At 41.9% G+C, this 14,675-nt stretch overlaps 1 protein-coding gene across 2 annotated transcripts in view; it reads right to left on the bottom strand.

Moving 5' to 3' along the window:
- The window catches only part of ANGEL2 (angel homolog 2), a 40,520-nt gene extending 38,005 nt beyond the window's left edge, over positions 1-2,515 (bottom strand). Inside the window, exon 1 of one of the 2 annotated variants that reach the window (XM_034764582.1) lies at positions 2,445-2,515. In XM_034764582.1, the coding sequence (XP_034620473.1) occupies positions 2,445-2,482 (38 nt within the window). In that variant the 5' untranslated portion in view covers positions 2,483-2,515. Of the gene's footprint in view, positions 1-2,298 lie in introns of both variants that reach the window. The other variant, XM_034764583.1, reaches the window with a different exon arrangement.
- Between the last annotated feature and the right edge of the window lie 12,160 nt (positions 2,516-14,675).

Raw genomic sequence — 14,675 nt, 5'->3', positions numbered from 1 at the left:
TAGGGCTGTCGATTAATCACAGTTATCTCATGGGATTAACTCAAAAAAATTAATCGTGATTAATTTCACTGTTAAACGATAGAATACCAACTGAAATTAACTATTTTGGATGTTTTTCTACATTTTTAAATATATTGATTTCTATTGCAACACAATACAAAGCGTACAGTGCTCACTTTATATTATTTTTATTACAAATACTTGCACTGTAAAAATGATAAAAGAAATAGTATTTTTCAATTCACCTCATACAAGTACTGTAGTGCACTCTCTATCATGAAAGTCAAAATTACAAATGTAGAATGATGTACAAAAAAAACTGTGTTCAAAAAAATAAAACAATGTAAAAGTTTAGAGCCTAGAAGTTAATCTTTTTAATAATTTGACAGCCTTACTTTGGACATAACTATCTTGAGTAATTTCATATCATCTGCAAATTTTACCACCTCACTGTTTATGCCTTTTTCCAGATCATTTATGAACATGTAGAACAGCACTGGTCTCAGTACCGATCCTTAGGGGACACCACTGTTTACCTCTCCATTCAGAAAACTGACCATTTATTCCTATCCTTTGTTTTCTGTCTTGTAACCAGTTATTGACCACCCGCTTATCCCATGACTGCTTAAAAAAAGTTACTAATGAAGCAGTTAAATAGCATTGTCTCAGTTTTCCAGATGGAGAAATTGAGTATCAAAGAGATTATCCTCTTATAACATTAATGTCTGAATCAGAATTAGAACCCAGATTTCCTTGTTTCCAGTCCAGGCCTAATAAACTAAGCCACAGTGCCACAACACAAGTCATAGTTTTTCTAAACCTCAGTTTCTCCACCTGTAAAATGGACACAGGGATATTTATTTATTTCATAATTAAATAAATAGGATTTACAAGTAAAAAGTACTAAGGCTAGTAACTGTCGAAAGCAGGGCTAGACACAAAAGCTTCCTGGCTTCCACTTTGTCTGGATAAGCATACTTGTGGGCCTCAATTGATACAATTTCTCCTCCTCTAGCAGCAACTTTTTATTAGAAGCCCTCCTGGTCATTTATTCCATTTATATTAGTTTCTCTGTGTAGAGCGCTCTGCTGCAGTTAGGATATAAGTGATGTTCACACCACTTTGTGATGAGTTCTTAGAACATTTGTTTTATAAGCACTCAGATTAGATTTTGTTCATAGTTCAAATTTAAAGCCTCTTAAAGCCATACATTTTTTAATGAAATGTTTTCCTGTTTGGGAAACCACAGGTGAATTGCAAAGGGAAGTGCAAAACTGTGCTTGATTCAATTTTATGACCTGAATGCCTCCAATCCAAATTCTAGTTAGTGGGGCATTTAGCATATAAACATGATCTTCATTCATTTTCAAATTTCCCACTGCAGTTTAGTTTGAAGCATTTGCTTGCATTTATGAGCGGTCTTCCAGTTTTTGGTATGGCATTAGATACGCATAATTAAAGTTAGGTCAGTTAAAGTTACTGTCAAGTTGCTGCTCATGAAATTGCAGACACACCATTGACTTGAAATCATATTGTCTCACTAATGTAATGATAACAGGCTAACTGTGTCACTGGAAAAATACATTAAAAACTTCAGCTCTGTGTTGGTTAAGACACCTAAAATATTTTGCTGGGTCCCACTATTAAATAATTTCACTCAACTGTTTATCACAAGTAGTGAGAGGTTTGAGATGAGATGCATGTGTAGTGAAATAAAATTATTCTGCTGAACTCATGATTTTAACACTCAGATTACCTTTCTTAAATATATTTATCTTTCTCTATATATATTTTAAATACAGTTCAACCAAAAATTCAATTGATTTAAATAAATAAGTTATCTGCCTATGATTTGCTGCTCTCATTCAAAGTCTACAGCTCTACTTTATTGGGATAAATATTTATTTCCCAAAAATAACTAGGTGTTGCTGTGTGTGATGCCATTAGGTACTTATATGGAACAGCACCCCGGAGTTTTAATCTTTAATTCTCACTCAATTTATTTTGAAGTAGAACGAATTATTTACAGAGTTGCAAAGTGCATACAACACAAACTAAAGCATTTAGATACTCAAACCAGAGATTGTTAATGGCAGTTCCTCAAACGTGGACCATGTGGGAAAGTATCACTGCGTGCCCCTACCACGGGGACAGCGCGCCCCCTCTCCCATTGCTCCCCACTCCACTGGGCCCGCCTCTCCTGCCCTTCCGTCCGGGCCAGCCCGCCCCCAACACCCGCCCGCCACCTTAGCGCCCCTGCCCCTCAGGCCTAGGCCCCCCTCGCCGGTCCGTGTTTACCTCCAGACAGGGCGCCTCACTAGCCGCTCCAGGGAGCTCCTCTGGTCCCTACATCGCTCCCCCACTGGGGGTCATCCTAGAGCACCACCACCTCCTTCCCCCCCCCGGGGCCCGGCCTCGGCCTCCAGGCCGCCTTCCGCACTGACCGGCTGCAGCCCCTCCTCACACAGCGCCACGCTTCCATCGCCGCCAGGCGGCCCGCTCTGCACCCAGGCGGCACGCATTGGGCCATGGGAGTCGTAGTTCTACCGCCTCGCCCCACTACGAAGCGTTCCAGGAGGCCATTTCTGTTAAGGGACTATGATCAAGTCAGAACGCCGAAGCTGAGCGGCCATTTTTGTTTAGGGCAGTGGCTCCGTTTCTTGACTGTTGGACGGCCATCTTGATTACGGGCAGGAGGCTGGGGGCCATCTTGATTTAGCGCTGAAGCCGGGCATAGAGGCCAGGGCTGTAGCTTGGTAGCCATCTTTGCTCTGGGCACACTGCAAAGGCCTTTATTTTAATGTGTGACTTAATTGCAACAGTGGAATGGTGACTAGTAACTAAGAAAACCCTATGCCCCCCATGGCCTGTCTGGCTGCTACCACTCTGATACCTGAGGTCAGAGGGTGCCTCTAAGCCTAATGTTTATCCTCAGTGACTTACCTTGTCCAGAAATGCCTGGGGATTGGGTGACTTTACTCTGCCACCTGCTAGTGTTCATTGTTTGCACTGGAGGCTTAACAGTTGCACGGGAGCCTTAACCATGTTATTGTGAATCACACAATATTTGATGCTTTTCTTACAGCTCCAGCTCCTGGAGTCCTGGGATCAGGTGAGAACCTCAGCTTTCATTTTTAAAAGATCTAAATTCCCACCCCCCAGGATTGCAGAGAAAAGCTTGAAAACATGAACCCTAAACATTCCAAACCAGAAGGAAAATAATAAGAATCACAAATTTATTATTGTTAAAAATCTCATGATTCTGAGGGGGAGGGGGAGAGGGTGTTGTCTGACGATTTTTAAACACTTGGGGTTTTAGAGTACAAATTTCAGATACATTCTGCACTTTGGTGTACAGCTTTAGAACTTCTCCCAGTAGGATCATCTTCTTTGACGCAATGCTGTGATATTATGTTCCAATACCATGGTGTATGTTATAAATCATAGCACCACTGTCTGAGATGTGTGCATTAGATCATCTAGTTCAGGGGTTGGCAACCTTCAGCACACAGCCCATCAGGGTAGCCCGCTGGCGGGCCATGAGACATTCTGTTTACGTTGACCCGTAGGCACGGACCCCGCAGCTCGCAGTGGCCGCGGTTCACCGTTCTCGCAACTTCCATTGGCCGGGAGCTGTGGGAACTGAGCCACTGGGAGCTGCGAGGGGCCGCGCCTGCAGACGGTCAATGTAAACAAAATGTCTCATGGCCCGCCAGTGGATTATCCTGGTGTTCCGAAGGTTGCCAACCCCTGATCTAGTCCCTCCTCTGGCCATTTGGCTCCACCAATTTTCTAATGCTAGAGTCAGAGGCAATGTATGAGGGGCATGCAGGGTCACATGGCCATTTGCTGCTTGGCTTGTACGGAGTATGGTTACACGGACTGAGCATGCTAAGTAACACTGATGAAGCTGGCTGCCCTCACTGTCCCCCTCCCACCGTCAGCAGGCGTGGGTCATCCCTGACTAGTTTTATATACCTCTAGTACAGTGGTTCTCAGACTGTGGGTCAGAACTCCGAAGTGGGTCTCGACCACGTTTTAACGGGGCTGCCAGGGCTGGTGTTAGACTTGCTGGGCCAAAGCTGAAGACTGGGTGGTGGGGCTCAGATTACAGGCTCCCCTCATCTGGGCCTGAAGCCCTTGGGTGCATGGGAGGGGCTCGGGCTTTGGTCCCCCCCTCCTGGGGTCATGTAGTAATTTTTGTTATCAGAAGGGGGTCGTGGTGCAATGAAGTTTGTTGTCAGAAGGGGGTCGTGGTGCGCTAGTAGAAGAGGAGGAACAGAGTTTGGGTATGAGGAAGAGGGAAGGGGTCAGAGCTTCCTGATAATATCTTCCTGATGAGGAAGTAAAGTGTCTCAAGGAGGAAGGACGGATTATTAGACACTTCATTTATATTCTTGTACAGCAGCAAGGTGCATTTTCAGTGACAGGCACTACATAAATTATGTACATAAAAATAAACCTTTTCTATTCACTGTAGCTTATGAGTGACTCACTTTGAAGTGCTTTCTGAGGCACTACAAAACATGACCCTCATCCTGCAAGCTGCTCTGTGTAGGCAGGGCCCTGAGCCCATTGCAGAGTCCCTTTAAGACAATAGGGCTTCACAAGGGTGCATGGGATCTGCCTGTATGCACCAGTTTGGAAAATCAGCTCCTATGACTAGGGCCATACCAAATTCATGGTCCATTTTGGTCAATTTCATGGTCATAGGATTTTAAAAATGGTAAATTTCATGATTTCAGCTATTTAAATCTGAGATTTCAGGATCTTGTAATTTTAGGGGTCCTGACCCAAAAAGGAGTTGTGGAGAGTGGGGTTGCAAGGTTATTGTAAGGGGGGTTGTGGTACTGCTATCCTTACTTCTACACTGCTGCTGGTGCTGTCTTCAGAGCTGAGCAGCTAGACAGCAGTGTTTGTTGGTCAGGAGCCCAGCTCTGAAGACAGCACCTCCACCAGCAGCAGCACAGAAGTAATATGGCATGGTATGGTATTGCCACCCTTACTTCTGCGTTGCTACCTTCAGAGCTGGGCCCTCAGTCAGCAGCCACTACTGTCTGGCCACCCAGCTCTGCAGCCAGCAACACAGAAGTAAGGGTGGCGTGGCATGGTATGGTATTACTACCCTTACTTCTGCTGGTGTGCTGCCTTCAAAGCTGAGCGCCCGGCCAACAGCTGCAGCTCTCTGGCTGCCCAGCTCTGAAAGCAGCTCAGAAGTAAGAGTGGCAATACTGTGACCCACCCCCCTAAAATAACCTTGTGACCCCCCCCTGCAACACCCTTTTGGGTCAGGACCCCCAATTTGAGAAACACTGGTCTCCCCCATGAAATTTGTATAATATAGGGTAAAAGCACACAAAAGACCAGATTTCACGGTCCGTGCCGTGTTTTTCATGTCCGTGAATTTGGTAGGGCCCTACCGGTGAAAGATTTTGCATACAAATAGATAGTTTTATTCAATTCCTGGTATAAAGAAGCATCTATTTCATTTCTATCAAAATGTCAATATATGTAATGTAAGTAGAAGGTTAAGAGCTGCATTGGTGGGGTTTGATGACAAAGCCAATGCAGGTGTCCAGCTTAACAGCATGTGAAGATAAATAGCATGCAGAGAAGACATGAGAATATGATGGGGTCTGATGGAGTGGGAAACAGTTCAAATGCTTCATGGGAACTAAAACCAAGAAGGGTATGATATTTCCCATACTGCAGTTGTTTTTACATGTAAATTTTAAACATTTCTAAAATTTTCCCGGTATGGGGGGTGGGGGAGCATGCTTACAAATTGAGATGCTATTGAGTTAAGGAGGTTCAGGGTGGTTACCATATCAAGTCCATTTTGGGTATTTATTTTTCAAAGGTAATTTACTTAAGACATCTCAATTGCAAAAATGCTCATTAATTCTTAATTTGCTTCTCCACAATTTACCAGGAGAGAACAGTTATTAATCCTTGATTCAGGTTACCCACAGTGTCTTCATCTTACACTTACATCTATCTTTCCCTTGCCAGGAAAATGGCTTAATAGTAGTTTGCTTAAGACAAACTACATCTACACATGCACACAAAATACCAAAACATTTTAATTGCTAGTGCTCTAGTACTGTCAGTACCTTCCAATAATCTTTGTTAGTTATATATCTTTCTGTGCGATGGGGGACAAATAAGAAATAACTATAGCAAACTACTATTAAGCCATTTTCCTAGCAAGGGAAGTTTCACATGGAATTTAAACAATTACTATATTGATAATACTATATTCAACACATCTGTGCTGCTCTGTCACTTTAAAAGGTCTTTTCTCAGTAGTAATATTTTAATAGGACTACATTGGGAATTTTGGTGAGGAAGGCGGAAAAAGTAGTTTAAAAGTTGATAAAAGCATGTCAAAAGCTTAAAGGAAGGAAAGGCAGGAAGAACAAATAGGTCAGCCTCAAGGAAAGTAATGACATGTCGCTACAGGGAAAGATTTGTTAGGCAGCAGGCAAAACAAAGGGTAAGTAAAAGACTAATCTAATCAAAAATTCAAATGGCTTCTTATCACAACTGTTCCCTTGAACTACTACTCCCTACATTGATCTAAGCCAAGAGGTGTCACTTTGTCACAGATAGTTTGCTCCCCTCTTTATTACAAAACTTTGGGAAATACCTGGCTCTAAGTATTTGATGCATTTCCATGTAGTAGAACAGAGTTAAGGAGTATTCTTCAAGATGGTATCTCTATAATTCTTATTGGCCAAATATCCTATTGGTCACTTTAAGTTTTGAAACTCCCTAGGAGATGGATGCTACCAACTTACTGGGGACCTGTTTTGATTATTGAGGAGCTGTTTCCTCTGCTGAAGGAGTGTCCCTCCCACATCAATACTACCAGGAATGCTGGAACAATATTTATAGTGGGGGTGCTGAGAGCCATTGAACGAAACTGTTAACCCTGTATATAATGGAAACCACTTCAAGCCAGGGGGTGCTACTGCACCCCTAGTTCCAGCACCTTTGAATACTGCTAATTTTATGACCATTTTCTTTTGTCTTATGAAAAAGAAAGTAGTAACTGTCTCCAGTAGATTATAAAATAACTAAACAACCTCAGCTCTTATTAGTGTAAGTACTCTGGTGAACTAACCCACAAAAACAAAATGGACAAGCATTTGAAAACAGCATACTTCATCAGGTCATGGAAACAACATTAGGATAACAGGTTTCAGAGGGATAGCTGTGTTAGTTTGTATCAGCAAAAACTATGAGGAGTCCTTGTGGCACCTTAGAGGCTAACAAATTTATTTGGGCATAAGCTTTTGTGGGCTATAACCCACTTCATCAGATGCATGGAATGGAAAATACAGTAGGCAGGTATAAATACACAGCCCACAAAAAGATGGGAGTTGCTTTACTGAGTCGGGGGGGGGGGAGCTCAGGCTCCTTCCATCACTGGTCTCTGGGTTCCCCTCTGTCTTAAAGTCATAGCAAATCTGATGGCTTCCCTTGAATCACATTGGCATGTGCAGTTTCAAAGTTCGTACATATTAGTGTATAAATACATCATGTGATGTGTTGACCAAAATCCCACATGAGTTGAAATGGCTTGATTATGTGGAGGCAAGTAAATGCACTGACACTTTTCTTTTTTCTCTTCTAAATATTTTCCCTCTTTCCCTTGTGCTGTCCCTTGTTAATTTCTTGCAGAGAACAATTAAATTCATGCAAGCAAACTGTTAATTTAACTTTAGGTTTGAAAGTTGTGGAAACTTGCTGAAACTCAAAAGTTCTGGTTCCCACAGTGACTTTAATCTAGCTACACTGGGCATATATAATAATAAATAATTAGACTATGACATAGACTGTAATATCAAATGTTACTCATGTGCAAGTATGCAAGAATTGTGGCTGCTGTGATGTTAATACCTTTAAACTTCTGCACTATGTTCATTTGCTGTCTCAACCATAAAGTTGCATTAAGGTCATTTTTCTTATACTTATTTATACAACAACATGAGCTGAGACCAGCAAACTGAATAGAGAACATCACTTGGGAAAACAAGATCTCAAATTTTGTCAGACTGCCACTTTCAAATATATAAACATGTATCCAACTCATCCAATGTAACTCTTATAAAAGTCAACTCAATATCTCTGTATCCATTTTCTTAAATTCCCAGCAAATACACATGATAAAGGACAAATTACATTGATGAATCTGAAAACCAGAAAAAATGTTCATAATACAAAACAGAGGGATGTCTATTGAGGAATATTTATCCCCAATACAATGCTCCATATCTAATTTACCCATTACAGTTTTTTTTTTTTTGTATAGTTGAGGCTGGTTGAGAGGTTCACAGTTTTGTGTTTTAACAAAAAGGTTATCCCTCTTTTTGGCAACTGGAACCTTTTTGACAATCTTGGAAAGGCCAAGGTTTGAATGGGCATAGAGGCTGAATTAATATCTCTCACTGCTTCACAGGAGGATTCAGACCAACTGGCAGAGCTGTGAGCGAAAACTTCTATAGCTAACAGTTTGCAATATTTCACCTTTTGCTAGCAGTAAATTACCAAATTTAATAATATCTAGATAAGAACCCAAGTAGTTACCGCAAAAGGAAAAACAAATATCTACATATCTCTACTAGGATCACACAGAGGAAACCTCTCTAAGATAGCAAAGAGAAAATATAACATACACCAACAGAAACACTTGGGTATTGTACCTTGCAGCCATGATACTGCTGAAATCTGCTTCTTACAGTAACTGAACTTTCAAATTTCCTCTTGCCACATGCAGATTCTTTTTGAGACCATATAAGACTCCCAATGGAAAGTTTCATTGGGGTTACCAAGGCAGTGTTAAATGCCATTCCTGGAACTATGGGCCTGCTACTGTCCTGTAGTTATAAGTTTCCAAAGGACCAGCTGTGACCCAGGAACCTCTTAGTGCCAACTGGCAAGCGGCAGGGGATCTTCTGGGTCTGGTACATTCTAATTCACCAAACGGTGTCCTGTAAAGTCTCAAATAAAAGCTGGTGTCACAGTGGTCATCAATATCACTGTAAAATGCATGCATGTATGGATGTTGTTTAAGGAGTTATTTATAGGGCCCTACCAAATTCATGGCCCATTTTGGTCAATTTTACAGTCTCAGGATTTAAAAATAGTAAATTTCAGCTATTTAAATCTGAAATTCCACGGTGTTGTAGTTGTAAGGATCCTGACCCAAAAAGGAGTTGTGGGGTGGTCGCAAGGTTATTGTGTGTGGGGGAGTGGTACCGCTACCCTTACTTCTGCGCTGTTGCGAGTGGTGGTGCTGCCTTCAGAACTGGGTAGCTGGAGAGCAGTGGCAGCGCAGAAGTAAGGGTGGCACGGTATGGTATTGCCATCCTTACTTCTGTACTGCTGCTAGGAGGGCGCTTGGCCAACAGTTGCTGCTCTCCGGCCACCCAGCTCTGAAGGCAGTATTGAAGCACGGGTGGCAATACCATGACACACACACACACACACCCCTCCTTCCCTCCCTCCCTCCCTCCCTTTTGGGTCAGGACCTCCAATTTGAGAAATGCTGGTCTCACCCGTTTGTATAGTATAGGATAAAAGCACACACAGAAGACCAGATTTCACAAGGGGAGACTGGATTTCACTTTCGGCGACGCGTTTTTCATGGCTGTGAATTTGGTAGGGCCCTAGTTATGTATATACAGTTAAAATTATGTTCTTAATGTCTGTGTCTAGGTCCAGGTCACCACCAAAATAAAAAACATGAACATTTCTTGTCTGACAAAAAAACTATCTGGCTGTTGACATGTAAATTTAGTATTTGCTCCTGGGGGAATTCTCTGTCAAAAAATTTAAAATTCAGAGCACAATATTTAAAAATTCTTCATATTTTATTTGTAAAAATAACACAATATAATCACACCATTTTCAATTAGTTTGGTAATTTATTTCAAAATACCTGTTACCAAATATGTCTGTAACAATACAGACAACAAAAAAGATTCAGGAAATGTTATTTTTACAAATAGATTCCTTACTAGGCTTATTAATACAGAACTTTGAGTAATAATTCATTTAAACTACAATAATAGAAACGTATTTCCTGCTCCCTTCCAAAGCAATGCAAAGGCTTGGGAGAATCAGAGGTAGCTGAGGGAGAGGGAAGTAATTGCTGAGAAGGAGCCTGGGTGTGAACCTGGTGTGTTATTGGGTGTGGGTGGGAGAAGTATGGAACAGGTTTTTTTGGGAGGGATTGTTAGGGAGTTGGGGAGCCTCCCCTATGCAGACCCTGGCTGACCCATAGCCTCTCCCATTCAGTCAGGCACATTTGCTCCTGTCCCCATGTGTCCCTGCACTCCTTCTTCCCCCATCCCCACGTGGCCCTGCCCCACCCCCCCACTCATCCACCCTCAGTCCCCATGTGTCTCTGCATCCCCACTCCCATTTGGCTCCTGCCTTAGTCTGTCTCCCTCACTAGCACTTCTGAACCCCAGTCTGTGACCCCACCCCCGCCCGCAGCAGTCCTGTGTGCCCTGCTCTGTTTCCCCTCCCCCCCATATCTCCAAACCTGGCCCCACAGGCAGGGTGCTGTGAGGAATGCAGCCATTCCTCCTACCTGTCTGCTCTCTGTTCTGGTGCCACAGCGGCCCTTGGAGGGTGAAAGGCATAACTGCAGCACCTCTCCAGCAGAATGCATTTTCTGTGGAGAAAAAAAAACTGCAGGGGAACATGAATTCTGCGTGTGCACAGTGGCACAGAATTCCCCCAGGAGTAAGTACTCTATGCTTCACAATGGGTCTTCTCTCACCAGTCCAAACCAAATGCTAATGAAGGGATGTAAAAACTTCAAAGTGAGAAAAGTAACAGCAAGAAGTAAACTGGGTTTGGGGGAAGAACCCTATCTTGAGATGCACATCAAAGGTTTGCTCTAGTACATTTGGGGACAGAGAAGACACCCTGTCATCCTTCATCTAAGTAAATGGACAGTGAGTTTGCTTCATGAAAAGGGATTTCAACCAGGCTTGGTTGAAAACACTGGAGGGAATTTTGGGTGAGACTTTGTTTCCATTATTCTTGCTTGCTATCCTTTGAATCTTTGTTTTTCGAGTAATAAACTTATGCTTGTATTCACTATAAATATATCTAAGTGCTGTGGGGTTATATAAAGAGATGGTCCTGAGTTGAATCTTACCAGCTGGTGTGTACCGTTCCTTAGGGAACAGCAGGCCTAGTAATGGTGTGAGTGTCCAGTTAGGGTGACCAGATGTCCCGATTTTATAGGGACAGTCCCGATTTCTGGGTCTTTTTCTTATATAGGCTCCTATTACCCCCCCACCCTCTGTCCCGATTTTTCACATGTGCTGTCTGGTCACCCTAGTGTCCAGTGGACAAGGAACTGTCCGGGAATGGTCAGAGGTCTTGGGGGTTTGTGTATGTCTTTTTCGGTACAAGTTAACCAGAATGACTCCTGCAAAGGCCTGAAAGGTTGTGTTTGTATTGCCAGAGGCTGGTGTTTTCAAGGGCTGATCCACAGCAGGCACAGCCAAGGCTCCTTTATGCTAGGGCTGGTGGTGAGGTGCCTCACAACCCTGGGTATCCCCGGAGAGCATCACACCAGTTTCTCTTTCTTTTTATAGATGGGCTTAATTTCTTTTGAACCGGAATAGTGACCAATTAGGATGAGAGAATGGTGTCTGTAAAAGTTCAAATACAGTCCGCCAGCTTCTCCTTTTCAAGAAGTCTCTTCAAGAAGTAGCTGTCAAAGAGTGTCCCTTTCTGACTGAGACTTTCCCATGACTTAGTAATGGAGGAACTGGAGATGCTGTTCCAGAGGATTACAAGAAATACCCTCCTCCCCACCCCCAGCTCTATTATGTACAGTGTTCTGACTTTTTAATACCTGAAGGGACAAAACATCATCTGTTGCAGTGTACCCACATTTTAAAAAGGAGAGGCACTCTTGGTACCATAGCTGGACTGACTATTTGGATTTAAATAAGATCCACTTCAGTATTCACCATGAATGTATCCCTGCGGGCTGTAGTTCCAATGGCTTGTGTATGGCTTCCCAAGGTGTCTTTCTAAGGTTTAAAAACTACTACATCTTGATGGACTTACACCATAAATGTGTGTCTACTCACTTTATTATATGAAAGCCCTCTCAGGTTCAGGATTAGAATAGCTGCTGAATGGGGAGGACATTTGCAGACCATAGCCCATCATGTTAGAAAGTGTTTTTTTTTGTTTTTTGTTTTTTGGGTTTTTTTTGTTTAAAAGGTCTTTATTTTCATCCACAACCACTTTTTAGCTTTCTGAGTGTCTCTGCAAATGTAATCTGGCTAGCTTCCTGGGGGTGAAACAGGGGAAAGATAGGGAAGATAATTTTTCTGTGCTCAATTTTTTTTTCCTTCCAGATTTATAAGAGATTCCGACCTGGCTTAGTTTATTTTTTTTCCTTAGACCTTCTTCAGTAAGAGGTCCCCAAAGAGGGGGTCTGCTGCTAGAAGCATCCTTTGTGCAGACTCTAGTTGCATCACTATTTATATAGGAAAGCAATCTTTATTCCGAGACTCCATGGGATGAACTCTAGTCTTTTGGACTGGGGAGCATGTTTATCACTTCCCCAGAACATGAGCAAATGATCTCTGAGGAGTTCTCTTTGATGCTTGCTTGCCTGAAGTGATTGATTTGCCATCAGAGCCTTGTGAAAATTTATAGTGGACAAGATCTCCCTCTCTCTGAAAAAATATGACTTTTTCAGTAGAGCAGGTAAGTCTCATGGAAATGCAACCCTCCAGAGATCAGCAAATCTAATTTAAAAAAAATGCTAAAATGACCGCTTCTACTGCAGTGAGAAGAAAAGTTCTCCCTCTCCTTAAGAACCAGACTTTCTTTCCCACCTCATTCACACTGAGTAGCACCTAACTCTCTGAAGGCCCATTAACTATACATAGAGTAAGGTATCACTCAGCACGTGTAAGGGTGGCAGAGTCTGACTGTAAGCTGTCCTTTTGTTATAAGGAAATGCTCCCAATGTGGCCAGCCTGGATACGCAGAGCAGTTCTGACTTTTTGACTATAAAGTACACCTCTACCCCGATATAATGCTGTCCTCGGGAGCCAAAAAATCTTACTGCGTTATAGGTGAAACCGCGTTATATCAAACTTGCTTTGATCTGCCCCGCCCCCCCCGGAACACTGCTTTACCGCGTTGTATCCGAATTCATGTTATATCATGTCGCGTTATATGGGGGTAGAGGTGTACAAAAGGACAAAGAAGCTCTGCAGTAAATTACCAGCTGTGTAACACATGAAAATGTTAAGACCATCTAAAAAGAATGATCAGAAATGGGAAAGGAGGGAAAAGAAATGTTCAAATCTAAAGTAATAGATATTATAATTGAAGTGTCTTATCCCAGTGCTCAAACAGCAAATCACATGTGAATGTGATAAGCATTTGAAAATAAGCAGAACTACACTTAAAAATTCAGAAACAAATCTGACCAATATAGTCCTGGAAACATAACTTAAATATTGTAGTACAGACTTTCATTAAAATATTTAAACTGTCAGATGATGGAGAAGGTTGTAAGATTCAAGATGCCATGAAGAAAAGGCTTGCCTGTTGTGAGCTTCAGAAGAGAGCCTCTTTCCTTGGTATTTTTTTGTTTTATGGAAGTCTGTGATCTCATATAGATCTTCTGCATAACTCTCTAATAAGAGACCGGTTAAAATAGAATCAATCTGCTACTGCATTATTTTAATTATAAAAAGAACAGATTATTACTGTTTAGTGTTCATCTAAAGTATGAAATGAACTAAGCTTATTTAGACTTGAATTAGTTGGTTGCACTGAAGGTATGTACAGCCTCATAATCCCATCATCCAAGCGTATATCTTCATAGAATAAAAGTGTGTGCCTTTGTAAATCCAAATAGTGTACCTCATTATCTGTATAATTGTACTGTATCTTGCCACATGTTAGCTTGGTGCTTTACAGACATGTATGAATACAAGAACCATGCCTCAGAGAGATTTCTAAACAAAGCACATGCTGAGGATGGTAGAAGGAGAAGGGATGCAATATAAAAGCAACATGATTGAACAGCAGGTAGGCTCTTGTTAATTTCACCCTTTAAAATTGTGGTGTATTTTTGTAATATAGAATAAACAAAGTAAACAATGTCCACTGATGGTAGGACAAGAAGTAATTGGCTTAATCTGCAACAAGGGAGATTTAGATTAAATATTAGGAAAACACTTCTAACTATAAGGATATTAAGCACCAGAATAGGCTTCCAAGGGAGGTTGTGGAATCCACATCAATGGGGGTTTTTAAGAACAAGTTTTTAGACAAACACCTGTCAGGGATAGTGTAGGTAGGAGATACACTTAGTCCTGCTTAGTGCAGGGAGCTAGACTAGATGACCTCTTGGGTTCCTTCCATTCCTACACTTTTATGATTCTGTGAAAGAGAATGTCAGTAGTATGGGTTGCTTTGTGAAGATTTTACTTATATGAAGATAGCCTCTTCAATATATGCAAGTACCCAGATTTAAAATGTATTAGGATACCCTGATGCATATTTTGTTTCTGACCAAAACTGGGTAGCCTATTGGTACAGTATCAACAACTATCAGTAAGTCCTGAAGATTTCAGTTAACACTTAACCTTTGCTTGCTTACCTCA

Source organism: Trachemys scripta, chromosome 3 (assembly GCF_013100865.1).
Source record: "Trachemys scripta elegans isolate TJP31775 chromosome 3, CAS_Tse_1.0, whole genome shotgun sequence".
Classification (NCBI taxonomy): Eukaryota; Metazoa; Chordata; order Testudines; family Emydidae; genus Trachemys; species Trachemys scripta.
The sequence above is the reverse complement of the archived record's forward strand: the minus strand, read 5'-3'. Positions and strand labels throughout refer to the sequence as shown.